Source organism: Sinohyriopsis cumingii, chromosome 3 (assembly GCF_028554795.1).
Source record: "Sinohyriopsis cumingii isolate HCF-2022 chromosome 3, ASM2855479v2, whole genome shotgun sequence".
In the NCBI taxonomy this organism is placed as follows: Eukaryota; Metazoa; Mollusca; class Bivalvia; order Unionida; family Unionidae; genus Sinohyriopsis; species Sinohyriopsis cumingii.
In genome coordinates this window covers 136385536-136403954 of record NC_142963.1, presented here as the reverse complement: position 1 = coordinate 136403954, position 18419 = coordinate 136385536, and the positions used below count along the sequence as shown (strand labels likewise).

At 37.9% G+C, this 18419-nt stretch overlaps 1 protein-coding gene across 1 annotated transcript in view; it reads right to left on the bottom strand.

The window, feature by feature from the left end:
* The window catches only part of LOC149803929 (hepatocyte growth factor receptor-like), a 91795-nt gene that overhangs the window by 53130 nt on the left and 20246 nt on the right, over nucleotides 1-18419 (bottom strand). The window contains exons 4-5 of the mRNA XM_089954011.1: nucleotides 10379-10552; nucleotides 7705-7869 (exon numbers count right to left, since the gene is read on the bottom strand). Coding sequence (XP_089810137.1) covers nucleotides 7705-7869; nucleotides 10379-10552 — 339 coding nt within the window. The remainder of the gene's footprint in view (nucleotides 1-7704; nucleotides 7870-10378; nucleotides 10553-18419) is intronic.

Here is an 18419-nt window from a genome sequence, read left to right as displayed (position 1 = left end):
ATTTAAAAGACGAAAATTAGTTTTTTTCTGTCTTCTATAGACAAACGCAAAGGCTCTTACCACTTTTATATCCTGGCCACCATTAGTTTTCACTAGCCTTTAAGTCGGGAGATATTATATCGATTATGTTAGCATGGCGGGATATTTGGGCGGGTTTATAAGTAATGTGATCGGGTAAATGTTCTCAGAGAAACATAATTAACTTAGGCAAATGCTATAAACCCTTCCAGCTGACTAACACCGATTTCTGGGTGTGTGATTATCATATTGATCTAGCAGCATTGACGAAGAAATAACCAAACAAACATGCATAGGTCGGGCGATTTGGTTTTTCCCTGTTTGTGGAGTAAATTCAATACTACGGAACAGTCCGATATAATCAGGACTGCTTTCTCTCACAGTCTGTACCTCTAGAACTGAAAGGCATTTATAATAGCTTCTATATGAAGGTTGATGTGATAACGCAGTTCTCCCTGTCCCTATTTGCTGTTGACCATATTCGAAGCCCAGCAACAAGTGACATCCCCACCGGCTGTACTGGCATCTTTATATAACGTCTCTGCCATTTGTAGCTCGGCAAAGTAATTCCTGATGTTGACCAACCGTGATTGTGCCACGAATACAAAACTCATTGTAACTCGCTCATGATATATACGTGTAGATTCACTGGACTGCAAAAGTCCATCTTTCAGCCAGGAAAATCATTTGTATAGGAGCATATAAAAGCAGACAAACAAGGTCAAATCTGCTGCTGCATTGAATAACCTGCGGAATTACAATAACTCTTGCTGCAAGTAATGTCCTGTTGGAAAAAACTGTACGAGTTTGATGATACATTTCACGCAGACATGAGATACACATAAGTGATTGATATTGGTTAGAACTTCCATACACGGGCGAACAGAGCACTGGGAGGGGTGAAAGTTAGATTTATCTCAATTCACAAGAAACCCGAGATGATTCAAAAGAGACAATATATTGTTTGTGCCTCACCATACGTTGTTGAAGGAGATCGTACTTATATGACGCCATTGCCGTAGATGAACCAAAACAGGGTGATGATGCAATCAATAATTTGGTAAAAACCTAGGAGTTGATATTTAGACGGATTAGAAAGACTCAAAATTGGTAAAGGCATCTAGTTCAGTAAACCAAAGAAACCTTATCAAAACCAGATGAGTAGGCATCTGTGAGAGCGAGACCGATGGCATAATTGTCTCTTTGGATTGAGATACGTATTGATGTTGCCTTCTCTATATTGAATTTACGTAGAGCAATGAATTCGTTGGCGCGACTGAAGAATATCATCGACTCAACTTGAAGTTGACCTTTATGGTATGGACCAGCCATGAGTGTAACCCAGAGATTGAGGTTTTCATACAATTTCTACTGCCCCTTTGTCGATGTGTACAGTATCTCTTGTTGAAGTGTTTCGTCCTCCTCATTTGATTGTGTATCAGTTATAACGGGAGAGGAAAACAGAGAAGGCGATAGGATAGACACAATCCGAAGCTCCTCAAAAATGACTTGGAACACCCATTTGTTTTGCGGCAATATGTTGACCCAATGTGATCGAAATTGCAGGAGTTTAGAGCCCCCTAGTAGAGTGTCTGTGGTCGGTGGGGTGTTACGTCAGCAGCGGGAGGCTTGGGGTGGAGTAACTTTGTGTCTTAACTACCCTATGAATGTGCCTTCTGATGTTTTGGCACTCGTCTGCCCGTATAAGGTCTTTAGCTGAATCGCACTTGGAAGGTAAAAGAACCTTTATGCATGGCTTTCTTATCTTCCTTCAGAGGTCACTGGGACGACTGGTGTCTAATATATGGATAACGATGCAGCAGCAAGTTGCAGGGATAGTTATTGAGCTGCCTGCCTCCTACCTTTGTCTAATTTATTACCAAACAGCAATGGCTAGCCAAATGGAGTCATGCTTAACGCCAGAACGTAATAAAGTTTTTTCTTCTTCACATTTCGTGGAGTATAAATATGCATTACCAATTTAAAATTGTCAGATATAATCAACACATTCATCATTGAATTGTGAGCTGTTATGTCAATGACCTGAGCAATTCGGGCCCTCTACTCCCAAGCTTGTTGGCTGGCTGAGCCCTATCTACCCATAGAAAATCGTCACCGAGGCCAAATCTAAGATTAAAGACATGGCCAAAATAGTACAAACCTGTTCCAATAATACCTGGCATTAAATTGTGACAGGCGATGGTATATGTATTGTACCAGACTGGTAACAGACTGCTTTCATTTAGGGATAAACCACTCCATGTGGCAATGATGAAGCAATGCCATCATCGCGATATACATTACAGTCAGTATCCTTGTATTTAAGCAAATAAAAAAGGATAATTTGTACGATTTTGTTAAACGGCACAAATGGCTGTTTTGCCGATAAGATAGCCGGCAAAGTTACTGCTCGTACTGAGGTGGTCTGCTTGGTACTGTTACCGGCAATACCGTGGGGATGGCTGAACGGATGGGTCTATCATGAAATTCTCTGACAAATGTGATATGTGTAATGATATACCTGGTAATATGAACTAATGTATCGCTACGGTCTCTGTGAATGTATATAGCAGTAGACATGTTAGAACCAAAATATATCTTTGTGATTTCGATAATTGTAAAGAGTTGAAGCCGTATACTTGGTTAGATGAATAGATATCTCACTAAGATCGCCCTAACTGTAACTTTATGTTACCATATGTATGCTAGTAAACACTAGCCATAAGTAAGACCTTCGTAATTCACCAAAGACGAGTTGTGGAATAAGGCCTGGTGACAAGGATTTATCTTACAGTAAGATACCCTCTTTGAAACGGCTGGAGGGGCTGAACGGCCAGCCGACTTTACCGGTTGGGTGATTTTGGATGGCTTCAAACAGCTATTTGTAGTAAAGGTTAGATTTGTTGGATTCTTAAAAAAAAAAATCAGGCGCATAGACCGGCAGGCCTGAAGACCATGCTCGGATATGCATGGCAACTTACGCTGCCTGGGCTGCCTAAAAACGGGCTATACACACCCAATGTATCATAATCACTTGTAGGAAGTTTAAATTTTGAGTCGAAGTCACCCTCTTTCTTCGCCTTCGTCAACGTTTTCCAAATCTTTGTATATATACTCTTGGATCATGTAGAGCACACACTGCATTGTACTGACAAAGAACATTTTGTACACGCAAAGCCCGAGTTTTGAATGTCGTTCATAGCCTTTGACTAGTTGCATTTAATACACGTTGTTGACATAATTCATTGTAACGACAAGATTAAACAAAATGCAACAAAAATGTATAAAGATGTAGCGTGATAATAAGTTGCTAAGCTTGAATTCTGAATTCATGGAAGGTGACTCGATCAATATTGTTTTATGAGACTGAATCTTTAAAACAGGTTAACCAACTAATCGCAAGGGGTGATATTAATGTGGCTTGATTCGGGAGGTAGCAGGTTTATATCCCTGACGTTAATGCGGTCTGGGAAGTTATTAAAAGGAAAAAAAAACATCGAAACGTTCTTTGCCAAGCAGTGAAAAAATACCCGTCAGTGAAAAGAAAAAAAATATGTATTTCATCCAGGAGAAGTTGAACCCCAGCTCAGAGGACACATGTTAAAAGAGGCAGCTACGTTGTTAGGATCTATTGCTGGACAATGTTTAGGAAGAGTCATGGAATAATGAGGAGAAAGGAAGCTAAAAAGGTCACCATGTTCTCAAAAGACATTACATTTGTACCTTTAGATCATATAGTTCGATAGACAACTCATTAACCTCCAAATCTAAATCTTTCTGATATTTAACAGTTACAACACGAATCGATTTGTCAGAAGCACTACGGACAAGATTTTCAACATCTGCAATTTTCTCACCAGAAAGTTTTACATAAAACAGCTAAATCTAATCTGAAAGACTTCAAGATTACCATGAAAAGACTTCAATATTACCATGAAAAGCTCACAAAAAGTTACCAAGATATAAAAAAGGATGGAAGAAGGAGGCACATTTATCTCGCTCCATTAATGTAGTAATGATGCAGCTTCATTCTATTCACCATCCATTACACCTGCCAAGGAGAAATAAAGCTTCGGTCAAAAAGTTGTTAAAACCCTTCTTCATCTGAAGTCAAAGGGAAGAGAAAAGTAAAAAAAAAGGAATAAAAAAGTCAGCATCCCACAATCCACACTCGTCTCCTACTCCTATTGATCACTGGATAGATCGAGATTCATCCAAAACAATACCACACAAATAGCAACCGAATAGCAACATTGAACAGTGGGAAGAGCTGTAGCAATAACCCCACAAAGGAGACTACAATCTTAATATCCCGTTGCTTTGTAAGGACTTCAAAAATTGTATCATGCTGTTCAAACCAAACTTAGAACTGTATGTTTGCAGGTGTGGAACAAAGATTACAAGAAGAATTAAGCATACGCTACACAACCCTTTTGATTTATTTTTTCAGAGTCACTGCGATCAATTATCAATGCCAAGAAGATTTGGCAGTGTAAAACTGTGATAATACATATTTTTGTTGTGTCAGTGACGTGTTTAAAACATTAGTTTCACTACTACAACTCATTCAGAATGCAAGCTTTACAGCCAGCTTTCTATTATCGTGGGCAGTTCCTTAGATTTCTAAAACATGTTAAGAGTATTTGAGATTTAAAACTAGTTTTGAAACGATATATAGTCATCCTTATGATGCTAAACAAACAAAACGACCTAATCATGGAATCAAGCTTTTCGAAATTAACTTTCAAAAAATACATTCATTTTTTCACTACTAAATGAATGAGACAAAAGCAAATGTCATGGAAGGTTGTAAGAGTACTTCGAAAGAATGTATGTGGAAATATGTTATACATCAACACACAATCAAATACATCGACCTGTTACAATCTCTTGTCAAAGCATAAAATCAATCGTACCACTATATCAATAGACGTACACCGAATGAAATGACCACTAAGCATGAAAAGATGGTGCTTACTCGATTGTTTGGAACATCACCTATCACCTAAGAAAAACAAAGAATACAAAAAGTGGCAAACGTCTACTTGAAGAAGTGAAAGTGCATTGTAAAAATCAATATCCAAATAGTTTTAAATTTTGCACTGCCCCATCCCAAGTCATCGACTTTATAAGGCAAATTAGTGACTACCATGCCGTTAAACACATCAGTGACCTATCTTCTCATAATTCCTCTTTTAAAGAACTACTACCTCTTTGGGTGTGGTATGGATAATGTGTATCTAAGATTCGGATCTTTCTTGCCAAACCCATGCGATGGATTGTGTCAGAAACAGCACCAGTGACAGCACCGACAACAATAATGTTAGTGTTCCCATTAATACGTTATGCTGTTGCATAACCAGATTAAAACAGGCCATACAATTGAATTATGAAGTTCATTGGATAGTTGCTTTGGTATACACCATATATCCTACGCAAGCCCGAAATATTAACTACAGTCGAACCACCTTCATTGTGGATATCCTGAACAAACAAGCTCAAGAACAATTGGATAAAATGATTTTGATTGTTATCCCAGAAATCACCAACCAATCTTCCATCGGAGTCCTATGAAATGAAAAGTCCTGTCGGTCTTATTTGAATGCTCAGCATTACCAAACCAATTAAAGATAATGTAAGTCTGAGATCAGTTTGGCCCAGGCAAAGATAGCAAAATTGTACCGATTAAGTGCAAACAATGCTCATCATCGTTTTTTCAGAGAGCAGAGTAAAGGCCATTCCTTTTTGTCCTGATTTATTTCCTATTCTTTGTGGATACATTGCTTTTGACTCATATCATCGACATTCACAACAATGATCGATTCTGACCTTTTGAATTGAATGAAGTGGGGAATTTATTATTCGTGTACTCTGATTTGGTCAAGTACAACATTGTGGGAAAAACAACCACTGCGTTACTCCCAGCAATTTATGTTAAAGTGGATTCTGTCATCGCTATTTGCCAGGAAGGTTGAACTGAGTATCATGTTCACCATGCATTGGTACATTCGCATTATCTTACAGTCACCACACTCGTATTTTGACCATTTCAACATTAGCATTAAACGAGATCTTGAAATGAACAACATTTTCTAAAGGAAATGCCATGATGAAACTACATTTCTGGAAACGATTGTTCAATTTGGAAACATGTAATTGTATGTACTATGTGTATAAAGGAGTCACTCGTCAACGATGACACATTTCAGGAGATATGCTAAAGATGGTTTCGTACCATAACATCCATGTTAAAACTGATGTCGATTCGAGGATAGCATGTTTTAAATGATGCAGCTTTGACGCAAGGACAATAACTTTTTACACGTTCTCCGTGACAGGTATTGGACAAAACAAGTTTCACGAGAACATGACAAAATGTGTTTGCTTCAAAGTGGATAAGACTTTTGCCTCAGTCAGATATCCCTTTTAATTTACTTCACCATTCTGGCCAAGGAATCAATTCCTGCTCTTTGCTTCAGCAAGGACAGGACAGAATCAAACGTCGATGTTCTTTCAAATCTCTTAAACATGTTCAGGAAAAGGCCGGTGAAAGAAGAAAATAAAATTTGATCCCAAATTGCATGGAAATACTTTCTGATTTGTTTTCATCAATGCAATCTTGGATATCACTTGGAAAATTTGGGAACTTGTTTCGATTGTCAGTTCTCTAGAAACAATGATGCAGTAGAAACATGATCTTTTTAAAAAATGTCTTTTCTTGAAGCTCGGGACAATGATGGAATCAATGGCAAAATGGCAGTTCCATAGATTATTGGAAATCAAGTTTGACTCCCCAACATTGTCAATTTATAAATATGTTCATGTTTAAAACGTTGTTAGTATTTGGCTGGGGAGAGGGGTATGGTATGGTTAAGTTAAACTAACACATGACTAACCATACCTAACCTCTTAGGTTTTGAGTTAGATAAGCCTCTTCTAATTATTAAAATGTGTTAATTGTTCAAACAAAAAGGTGACACTTTGTTTTTACTGGTGAAAACATTGTATTGACACACTTTATCACATGTCTATCATTCTTAATAAAAAAATGCCCCATCTGAGGCCATCCTCATCACTAGAAAAGATATATACTAATAATTTGCACAACATTTGTGTTTGGGTATGTTTATGAATGTGATGTTTTCGTCATTGTATTTATTGAACAAAATATTTAAAATCCTCTTCCTTATCAAATGTGTGTTTATTGGGTAAAGTCTGGTTTTGTGTTGGTATATATATCCATAATCACCACCTTACCCTTGTGTTGGTATGTATAAAAATAAAATATGACAATTTTAACATTTATGTTCCCTATTTTGCAGACTGACCCATCTGACCTCAATTTTTGAGGAAGTCTAGAGAGAAAGTAATTCCTGTTAAATTCCCCTTGTCCACAGAATTCCCCTCCCATGTAAACCAATGGACAATCTTAACATATGATTTATCCTTGTCCCCCAGTACGACCATGAATATGCACTAAGGGGCTAATGTTAATTCTCGTTGTCTACATACAACTATTACAGTCCCGAAACATAGGGGGTAGTTATGTTTTTTGTTCTCCCATTAAACTGTTTATATGTTAAAGAGGTTGCATTGGACATTGAATATAAGAATTTTTCAAGGATGCTCATGACAGCAAGAGAGCAAAATAGAGTTGAAAAATGGCTAACGGCTGATGCTAAGTACCTGACAATAGCTACATTTGGTTCAATGTTGATAATGGTGGGGTCAGCGGTATAATTGTAAGTGATGTTGCTTTTCACCATCTGCTTGTCAAACACCACAAGGATTTCCTCCACCTTCGTGTCCGATGCCATTCTGGTGACACATGTGAGCTTTGTGCTATTTAAACTGAAATCAACACATGCACACATAGATAACACACCGTCAAATCTGACTAGAATCACGTCTGATAAACACTAGCCAGAAAGAAATGCATAAAGCATTGATCAGACATACAATTTAAAAGTTCTTTTTTAATAGAAGGCCTGTTTTCTAAATTAAAAAAGGCTGCCGCTCAAGGCAAGTTAGACCATATGTTTGACAGCATTAGTCGAGATTCCACTGTATGAGAAGCAAACCAATTAGAAAAAACAAGGTTCTCTTGAAAGAATTGTTGCTCGACTTGGGGAAAATAATTTCAAGGAATTCAAGGAAAGACCATTTCTGTTTTTCAACTGCTCACTTTCGTCAGAAATAGCGAGGGTATCAAATAAGCTGATGTGGTGAACATACTGGATGCCATATTTGCATCATATTTCTTTAGGAGCCAGTAGATACATTATAGATCTATTGATGAGAACGGGATATAAATACCACAAATTATTTCGGGGAATTGCTAAGACTCATTATGATATCCATATTTAATGGATGAATGGCACCATTTTTATTTATAACCGCGTATATATGATGATACGTAATTTGATTAAAACCCCATTTTGATACGCCATCAATTCGTTAGTAATGTAGATAATAATGTTATGAAAATGGCACCATGATGACCATATTGAGATACAATTCGCATTTTATTCACTTAGTACAATATAAGAATTTTTTTAATGAAAATCCAACGAAAGAAAGGTTTTCCATTTGTGAGAAGTAGCAATAACGAGACTTTGAAAACGGCCATAATTGTGAACATTTTGAATGTTAGATCAGAACCATTTACTTTGGAACCAAAAATATATTATGCAAAGTCTTCTTTTGAAAAACGGTGTCTATATGACTTTCCATTTTTGGAGTAGTAAAAAAAAAACAAGATTTTCAAGATGGCTGCCATAGTGACCATAATCGATATCAGATACGCCCTAATTCCCCTGACGACTAGGGATCTTATCATTGCCATTTTACCTCCTCGTATGTTCATTCAAATCTTGGGCAAGGCCAATATGGGTATTCTAGAAAGCATGCAATTAGCTTCTTGAGTGTCAGTTGTTCTTACCAGTTTCTTTCACCATCATGAATACTGGTCGCCATGTATAACTTATTACGTGTTGAAAATAAGAGTTAAACTTACAATAATATTTACGATTGATACGATATCATCAAAAGTCTTCTGATGAAAGCATTATTTCAATATGAACAGACATCTAGGAGAAGTAATGGTAATAAGATTTTGAAGATGGTGGTGGCCATAATGGGGGTCGAATCGGTGCCAGTTTTTTTTGTACTCACAACTAGACAACATAACAAGTTTTTTAATGAAAAGACCGTACTGATACGATCGTTCGTTCATTTAGAATTGTTGCAATAGTGTGCGAGAGTTTCAAAGTGACTTTGTTGGATTTCGGAGGAACACCATTTTAATTTTGGACTAACTAGATATCATAAGATTATTTCAGTAAACACGTGTTTAAACGACCATCCATTCTGAAGGAAGAGCTAAAGCATGATTCTCAAAATGGCAGCAATTGCAACCATATTTAATTTGAAAGTGGAATCATTTTTCATTTGAGGACAACTTGACGTCATAAGATTTCTTTTGGTGGAAAGTCTTTGTCAATATAAAGGTTTGCTCAGAAACAATCATATGAAAACCATTTAAATTTAGGAACGGCTACAAAATAGAATACATCTTTTAGTAAAAATCCTATGCTGATTAGTGTATGGCCATATATTTAGTAGAAGCTGCAATAGCAAGACTTTCAAATGATGCTGTATCTGCCAATAATGGATGTCTGAATTTCACCATGTTTTGTTAAAACCAACTAAGCTATGGCATAAATATGAATGTACAGGTGTGCTGTAATCATTGATTATATAAACTACACAGTTCCAAAACAAAATGTTGCAGCAAAGTGTGGGTTATGAAGCTTGAACCCACATACTTGTTCCTCGAGTTTGACACATCTTTCAACAAAAACACATACAAATCTTATATAAATAGATCTATCTGCCTAAGAAGGTAATGCATTCATGTAGAAGGAATGGAAACCCATTGGGAAACCCCCAACGCCTGTATACAATCATTAAATATGATCTCTGTGTACTTGAGTAGAACATGAAGGTAAGTATAATTTGCAACACTTGACTTAGTATTAGAGAAACACGGATACGTGGTGGCTCAGCAGTTTGCATACTTGGCTCACACCCAAAAGCGTGTTAGTTAGAATCCTCACATTGGATCAGAATAGGTCAGATAACATGGTGTCCCTAGGGCTATTCGATTTACTCTAATTGCATCGGCAGCTACAATATAACATGTTTGTTTATTCTATTTCTGTAAGACATCAAACTACAATTCGAACAAAAATATATAAAAAAACAAAAGCATTCCAGTCGAAGGGTGACAGGCTAGGGGTGAAGGCTGGAGGTGAAAAACGAAAGAGAGGTATGTGTGTTTTAGGGTGCCGCAGTTTACCTTTTGACTTCACAACTATGATTCCCAATCCAGACTGCTATTTTGTTGCCTGTATTCATGTCATTCCCACTGATGGTCACCAGAGTCCCTCCTGATTTAGGGCCGCATATGGGGCTGATCTCCGCAAGGACTGGATTCTGAAATGTAAATTTTAGGAGATAGATGTTCGCATGTCTAAGTTAATTAGAAGCAAAATGTTTTAGAATTTATAACTAAAAGTGCAAATATTCTTAAGCATATTTTGACCACATTTTAACAGTGGACAGCACTATAAAACCAAAACAAGGAAATTGATTTTATTTGATTTCTGTTTACAAAATATTCACATTTGCCAGAGATCAGAACAAGTTTGCCAGGGCTTCTAATTGGAACCCATGATCCAGGTATAGCTGTAAATGTGTAACCTTAAAACAATGTCAGACGTTGTGGGCCTCATAATGATTCATTCCAAGTATGAACTAAATGTATTTAAAACACATTAAAAGCTAACCAAGACTTTAACAAACATTTATGGCTCACGTTGACTTGCAAAGTGGATATGTATATCATAATAAAAAAAAACATGTATCATGCCAAGTATAATGAGAATATATCAATGGATTTTGGAAATATAAGCTAGCGAGATTTTCATTTCTAAAACTGTCATGCAAACTAAGACAGTGTCCGTCAGAAATACCATTCCTATAGCTTAATCAAGAATATCACAAATGGGGCTGAACAGAATTTTCACAAAATTCAAGACAAGACCATTTCTCTCGTTTTGTTATGGTGTGTTAAACCTATCTGTGACATTCTTGAGGGAAAACAAGATTTTCAAATCAGTTGCTGTGGTGGACATATTGGAAATAACTTGGTACAATTTCATTTAGAACCGCCATGGCAGCATATAGTTCACAGAACGCTCATGTTGATATAACTTTCCAGTTCGGAGGAGAAACGTTAACAATATTTTCAAGATGGATACAATGGTGACCATGTTCAATATCAGATTTACACTTTTCTATTTAGTACCAACTAGACATGCAAGCACTCTTCTTGGTGAAAGCAAAATGTTAATATGGCTAACCATCTAGGAGAAATAGTGATCACAGGAGTTTTAAGATGCCCATTGTTGGATTCATATTAGACGTCATAATAGTGCCATTTTCATTCTTGACCAAACATAAATCACTTCATGCTCATTTGAATGGAATGCTAGCATTATAAGGCTCAAAAAATATATAACAAAGAAATGATTTCAACGTAATAAGTAATTTTCAGTGAGTTATCTACCTCTCCACAAAACAAAGAGAACATTGAAGAGACTCTTAAGGTATAGTGAATTAAATCCCAAATAATTCTAAATGTTCAATCATACGTCCAAAATTGTAGACTATAAATTGATTTCAACAGTCTTGAATGTGCAAACAAAAACTGATCACTAGGTATGGACTATGTCATGCCAAGAAAATCTTTGATGAACGTCTCATTGCATATATGTTTGTACTTTATTTTCATTCTGGTTGCAATTATAACTTAGAAGATACATTTAGATCGAAAAATTAATGGGACTCTAACAGCAGAACTGAAAACAAACAATAAGTGTTATTGAAAAGCAATATAAATTTATACCAATGAAAATGCAAAAATCAAATAATTCAACAAATATAATTGAGATCTTTCCGTTTGTTCCATGACAGTCTTCCAATACATCGAATGGAGTATGAAGAAAAGGCGTTTGCTTCATAATACAGAAGTAAACCAGATGATTTCATACATTTCTGTAAAGCTTAAACCTCAGAGTTTAATCGCACCTGTGGTATTTTCTTGAAATATAACCTAATTCTCTGAGATGCTAAAATCAAATCAGCTTAGTTAGATTCAGTAAACATACCTCTAAGGTAAAATAGTGAGTTAGCATATCAAAGAATATAGCGTGAAAACTTATAATGGATTTTACGAAATGTATGCAAGTAACAAACATGAACAAAAATCCTGCAACTGTTGACATTTATGCATGCAAAATTTCTAGTATGTTCTTCGTTTGAAGATAAAAACAAAAAGTCTTTCATCCAAACAATTTAATAATAGCTAAAACTATTATTGAAACTGCGGAGCATATGATCAAGGCATTTATTTTATGTATAACAAATTAATATAATAAAATAATCCTACCAAATTTCATTTTCGTACTTGTCAAACCGTTTAGAAAACCTTTCAAAGGCCAAAATAATTTGCTCAAAACAAATGTATTTCATAAAGTATCTAAGATCAACAGTTTTGAAACAACAAATGCCACACACGAACTAATTTTAAGCACATTTACATAGTTATTTACATCACTGAAACTTTTATTTTATTTTATTATATTGATTGTGTTGTAACAAACCCTGTTATTAAATGCAACACATGCAACCTTTGCACTTTTCAAAATGTAATCAGGGGTTTTAAAGTCTATGTAAAAGTTGTCAATTTTTTTTTACACTGTACAAATGATGTTAGTGTGTCTACATTGAGGAAATTATATCAACATGAATGTATTTTTGTTTATCATATATAACGATCTGTTATTGTCTAAATTGCTGGGAAGCCGATGCCACCAGTATTAATTCGCTGGTTGATAATACCAAGCCAGTAGCTACAATTACTCGTTTTCTGGCCATATTCTGTTAACACAGGCACACATTTATCAGTCACCTTCATGATCCAGGTGTGGAGCAACTCAAAAACGAAAAAGTTGTTACTATTCAAAAAATGCTATGTGCAAGGAATTTTGAAAAATACATTTTTAATGTGTTATATTAACATCTTTGGTTATATCATGGACTGATTATTATAGATAAATATATTCCCTCATAAACCCTAAGATATTACGACAGGAGCTGTACACAAATTAAAATCTGAAACAAAAACTGCCAGAGTAGCAGTCCATAAGTTATACCACGCAAGCTGATGATATGTTCTATTAAGATTGTGTATTTTGTGTTTGAAAAGTTATGAATTTGCTAAAAGATGTGCGGATTTCGGACAGAGTTGATATAATTTGCATAGCAACATATTTTCTAGCCATGGGAATGAAATTAAAAAGTATATGTAAGTAGCAAAGGGGGCACTTTACGGACAATGGGAAAATACATTACAGAACCCCCTGGGGCGCTTTACGGACAAAATGTATATCTGGGACACTATATCAACAAAAAGGTTGGGTTTGTAAACGGAGAATAGGAATGGAACGGGGAATGTGACGTCATGGTACTGACGATTAGCAACATTATAGTAGGGGCTGACCTCAATCGGAGTAAACAACGGGAATAGGACTCTCGGGACAGCGACAGAGATAAATCATACAACACATAACAGAAAAAACAACTATACAACACAATAAAAAATTAGGCAAGAAAGCAAATCTATTCGAGGCATATGAGTGACCCTGAAATGGGCCTTATTCGTCATCATCATCATCATCACCAGTCTCATGACCTAGTGTGGTCGTTGAGGCTCTGTGCTGCTGAACATCTGACCAGTTCCCTCCACTTCTCTCGATCATGTGCCAATGCCTGTGTCTCCGCAAAACCTTTCCTGGTCCATTCTGTGATGTTGTCAGTCCACTTTTTTCCCTGTCTACCTCTCCTTGTGCCACCCTGGACGCTGCCCTGCAGGACTGTTTTGGATAGGCTGTTGGCTCTAGTGACATGGCCACACCATTTCAGCTTTCTCTTTTTGACGGTGGTGAGGAGGTCCTCATATTGGCCTACTTCGCGCCTGATGGTGTTACGCACTTCTTCATTTGTGATGTGGTCCATGTAAGAGATGCCAAGGATGGTTCTGTAGCATCTCATTTCAAGTGACTGGATTCTTCGTTGTAATTCTGCTGTCAGGGTCCATGCCTCACATGAGTACACAAAGACTGAGATGACTAGAGCTCGCAAGAGTCTGATTGTATTTTTTAGACAGATATTCTTGTCTCTCCAGTTGGGTCTTAGCTTTGACATAGCTGACATTGTTTGTGCTGCTCTTGACAAAATCTCTGCTCTTGATCCCTCTTCAGTGATTATGGAACCAAGATATTTGAACTTTCTCACTGTTTCCAGTTCATGTCCTCTGACTTTAATCTTGACTGAGATTTGTTTGCCACTATTTGTCATCAGTTGTGTCTTCTCAGCGCGTATCTCCATGTCCAATCTGGAAGATGTTTCATCCAGGTTCTTCACTAAGGTGACAAGCTCGTCTTCACTGCCTGCCAGCCCATAAATGTCATCTGCAAAGCGGAGGTTGGTGATGTTACGCCCTCCAATGCTGACTGTCCCACAGTGGTTTTCCAGGGCTTCACTCATGATACGCTCTAAGTAGATGTTGAAAAGCGTGAGTGACAGGAGACAGCCTTGACGAAATCCCACTGTTGTCTGGAACCAGTCCCCCACAGCACCTTGGGCAATTACTGCACTGGTAGCCTTGGCGTACAGCTGCTTGATGGTATTGTTTAACTTTTGACCCATGTTTTACTTCTTCATTGTGGCCCACAATGCCTCATGCCACACTCTGTCAAAGCCCTTTTTGAAATCTATGAACACATGATAGATGTCTTGTTGGTGTTGCGAGTACTTTTCGCACAGAACCCTGATATTGAATATTTGTTCTGTTGTGCTTCTTCCACTCCGGAACATGGCCTGTTCTTTAGCGATTATTTCTTCTGCTTGTGGTTTCAGTCTGTTCAAGATGATCTTCAGCACTACCTTACTAGCATGGCTGATCAAACTGATAGTTCTGTAATTTTGGCACAGCTGCAGATTGCCTTTTTTGGGAAGTGTTATAGTCAATGACTGGGTCCATTGTGTTGGCCATTCACCTGTCTGCCAGATCTTGTTGCAGATTTTTGTTCGTAGCTCTTTCACTGATTCTCCCCCATTCTTGATAAGTTCAGCTGGGATGTTGTCTACTCCAGCTGCCTTCCCATTCTTCAGTGCTCTTATTGCTGACTCCACCTCTTCTTTGAGAATGGGGAAGTCATCATCATTTGTGGAGTTTGGAACTTCAAGCACCTCTGGGTCTCCTGTGGATTGATGGTTGTAGAGTTCTTTGCAGTACTCAGTCCATCTTTCTGCAATGTCACTCGCTTCTGTGAGGCATTTTCCATTTTGCTTATGCCTTATTACTTATGTCAACATCATTCCATTAACATAGAGGACATCGCATAGGTCTTCTTCTTTTCCTCAAACGTCTTCTGAGTTTTGGTCTGTAGTAAAGGACTCTCTTCAAATAGCCGTGTCTCTCCACATATATTCTTATTTTCGAAATACTCGTGTCGGTGATCTGGATAATTGGCCATGATGATCCGACATACATGGGTAAGTCCGTATGGAACAGCATCGACGATACGTGAGTAGCTGATTCTACATTGGTCCACATGTTGTGACGTGAAAAGGTGAAGGGAATGCAGTGAACTGTCGCTATTTATAAGGGAAGGGCGGATCGAAATGGAGTTTATTCACCAATCCAAACACGCGTTACAAAATTCACAACACGGAGCTAGTCTTCGAATCCAAAGAAAGTGACATGTGACGTCATATCTCTATATAGATGCACTAGCGTCTGTGCGGAGTCTATCCATGTGACTCAATTTTCAAATATGACCGAAACTAAGAAGCCAATTAATTAGGGTGGGTTGGAGACGAAAAGCGATGGTATATCATCAGCTACCAAAGTCAACACAGGCTTATTTCCAGAAGAGGTTGGTTTTAATTGGGATTTAGTGGAAATTCTTTCTTCCGGTTCCTGTACCTTCGCTACCTTCTCTTCTTTGCCACACGTCGATGATTTTAATCAGAGTCAGAACAAAGGATTCGATAATTTTTTTACAGCAGCAGAAGGAAGCAGAACAAGCTTTTATACTTCATCAGCAACAGCGAGAAAAAGAATAGGCAAGAAGTAATCAACAGGAATAAGAAGCAGAGAAGAAACAAGGTCTAGGAGAGAAGAAGAATAGTGAAAGCCAAACGGTAACGGTAACGATATGTTTTGACATTTTAGCAGAGTTAAGAAGTCTGAAACAAATGTATAAGATTTATTTATTACACTCCAAGAGGAATAGATCTTCTCGAGCCAAACAACCCAACCCTGTTACTACGCCTGCGATACCACCCCTAGTGATTCCTACAAATCATACTCGACAGGAGCCAGTCCAGAAGTTGGCCTTGGCCGTGGCAAAGGCTTCAGGCAATTAAAGATGATTACGTCCCGTTCCCGTGTTGTTTATTTTTTAACACACAAATACACAACGGTCCTTTTTAGGGCCACCCACCTTTCTCGAAACGAGATAGTATTTCAATTTCCAAAATCAATTAAAACTCAAAAGCCCTTTTTTACCCAAGACGTCCTTGTGTGAATGCGTGAGAGTGGAGCAAGGAAAAGAAAGTAAGAGGTAGAAACATGATTTATTGTCTCGTACAGTAGCTGAATACTTGGCACAAATTCATGGCAGTGATTTTTAGATGACATGAGTGTGCGAGAATTTAGACCCAGAGACTCTATACCCAGCCAAGGTTCGCCATTAGTAAACCCTGAAAAGTACTATCACATTTGAGAGGTGGAAAAGCGCTCCTCTAGAAAATGTACAACTACGGCTTACACGTACACGTTGAAGTTTAAATATTTTAAGTCCAACGTACCAACGGAGAAACCGGAGGGTTTCATCACGGAGGTGTGGGATTCTTTATTAACCACTCTGAAACGACAATGTAAAGCAAAGAAGACGATTGCTTGAGACTTCCATTCATCACGAAAGATCAAAGTTCCCCGTACGGGTCGAGTTAATCAGCCCATCAGAATGATTACCTTGCAAAGTAATTGGCAAGATTAAACACGTACAAGAATTCAACGGCATGTTTTACATCACTAATGGAAAAGCGACGCTTTTCATGACCAACTTTTCTCTTCCCCAAGGGACAGGACGCTAAAAGGTGTTATCGGTGGATGACCTACTCAGCACCAAAAAGAGTCTCGTTCAAATTAACAACCCTCAAGACCAGATGTGTTTAGCCCGTGCCATCGTGGTTGGACGAACGTATGCCAACAAGAACGGCACCTTAGAATGGAAAAGAGCTTGGCAAACTAATCGTGCCAAACAAATAACGAAAGAAGGAAAAGTCCCGTGACAGCAAGCAGGGCTATCCAAAGACAACTTCTGCTGCATTCCTGAAATGCAAATAATTGCAAGACGTCTTGGCTCCACTTTAATCCTTGAAAGTACACCCTCAAGAAGTGCGCGAACGTTTGCTGTTTCGAGGCAAAGACTTCAAAGACGGAAAATACATTCACGTATATCATCACGATGAACATTTCGATGCCATTACCATTATCACCACATTCATAGGAGACAGGTGAGAAATGTGATTTTGGTTATAACAACCAAGAGAAACACAAGCATTGTGGATCAAAATGCTAAGGATGTATGTCCTCTCATCCCGGTCTGGACAAAGGACAATAACTAGTGCTTTACCCTGCTTGTCAGCGCACTTTTGTCAGCCCTGCCTGTTACAAACAGCATATGAGGATGCAAGGTTCACAACAGAAAAGTGCTTCTCAACTGCTGGGATTGTGCCCTACTTATGAATAAGGCATACGTAGCAATAATGTCAAGGCACACGTGTGTTCAGGAAAGAAACGATGTCACATTTGCCACCAAATCGAGCAATTGGAACACCAATGCTACATTCAACAACACCATTCCAAACAAGAGAAGGAAGATGACCAGAATAAAGGCAATTTCTTCATTTTTGATTTCGAATGCTTGCAAGAAACCGGTATTCACATTTCTAATTTCTGCGTGGCTCATCGAGCATGCGAGAAGGTCATCCAAGAGCTTATCTATAGTCATTGCCCTCACTGCAGCAAGATTCCTGGAGGACGCGAAACACTATTTCGGGGACCGAATACGCTAACAGATTTCGCCCAATGGATCTTAGATATGTGGAACCAAGCTGACATAGAACGTTACGGAGATCTCCATGTCACGATAATGGCTTACAATTTCTCGGGATACAATGGTCAAATTCTTTTGAGATAA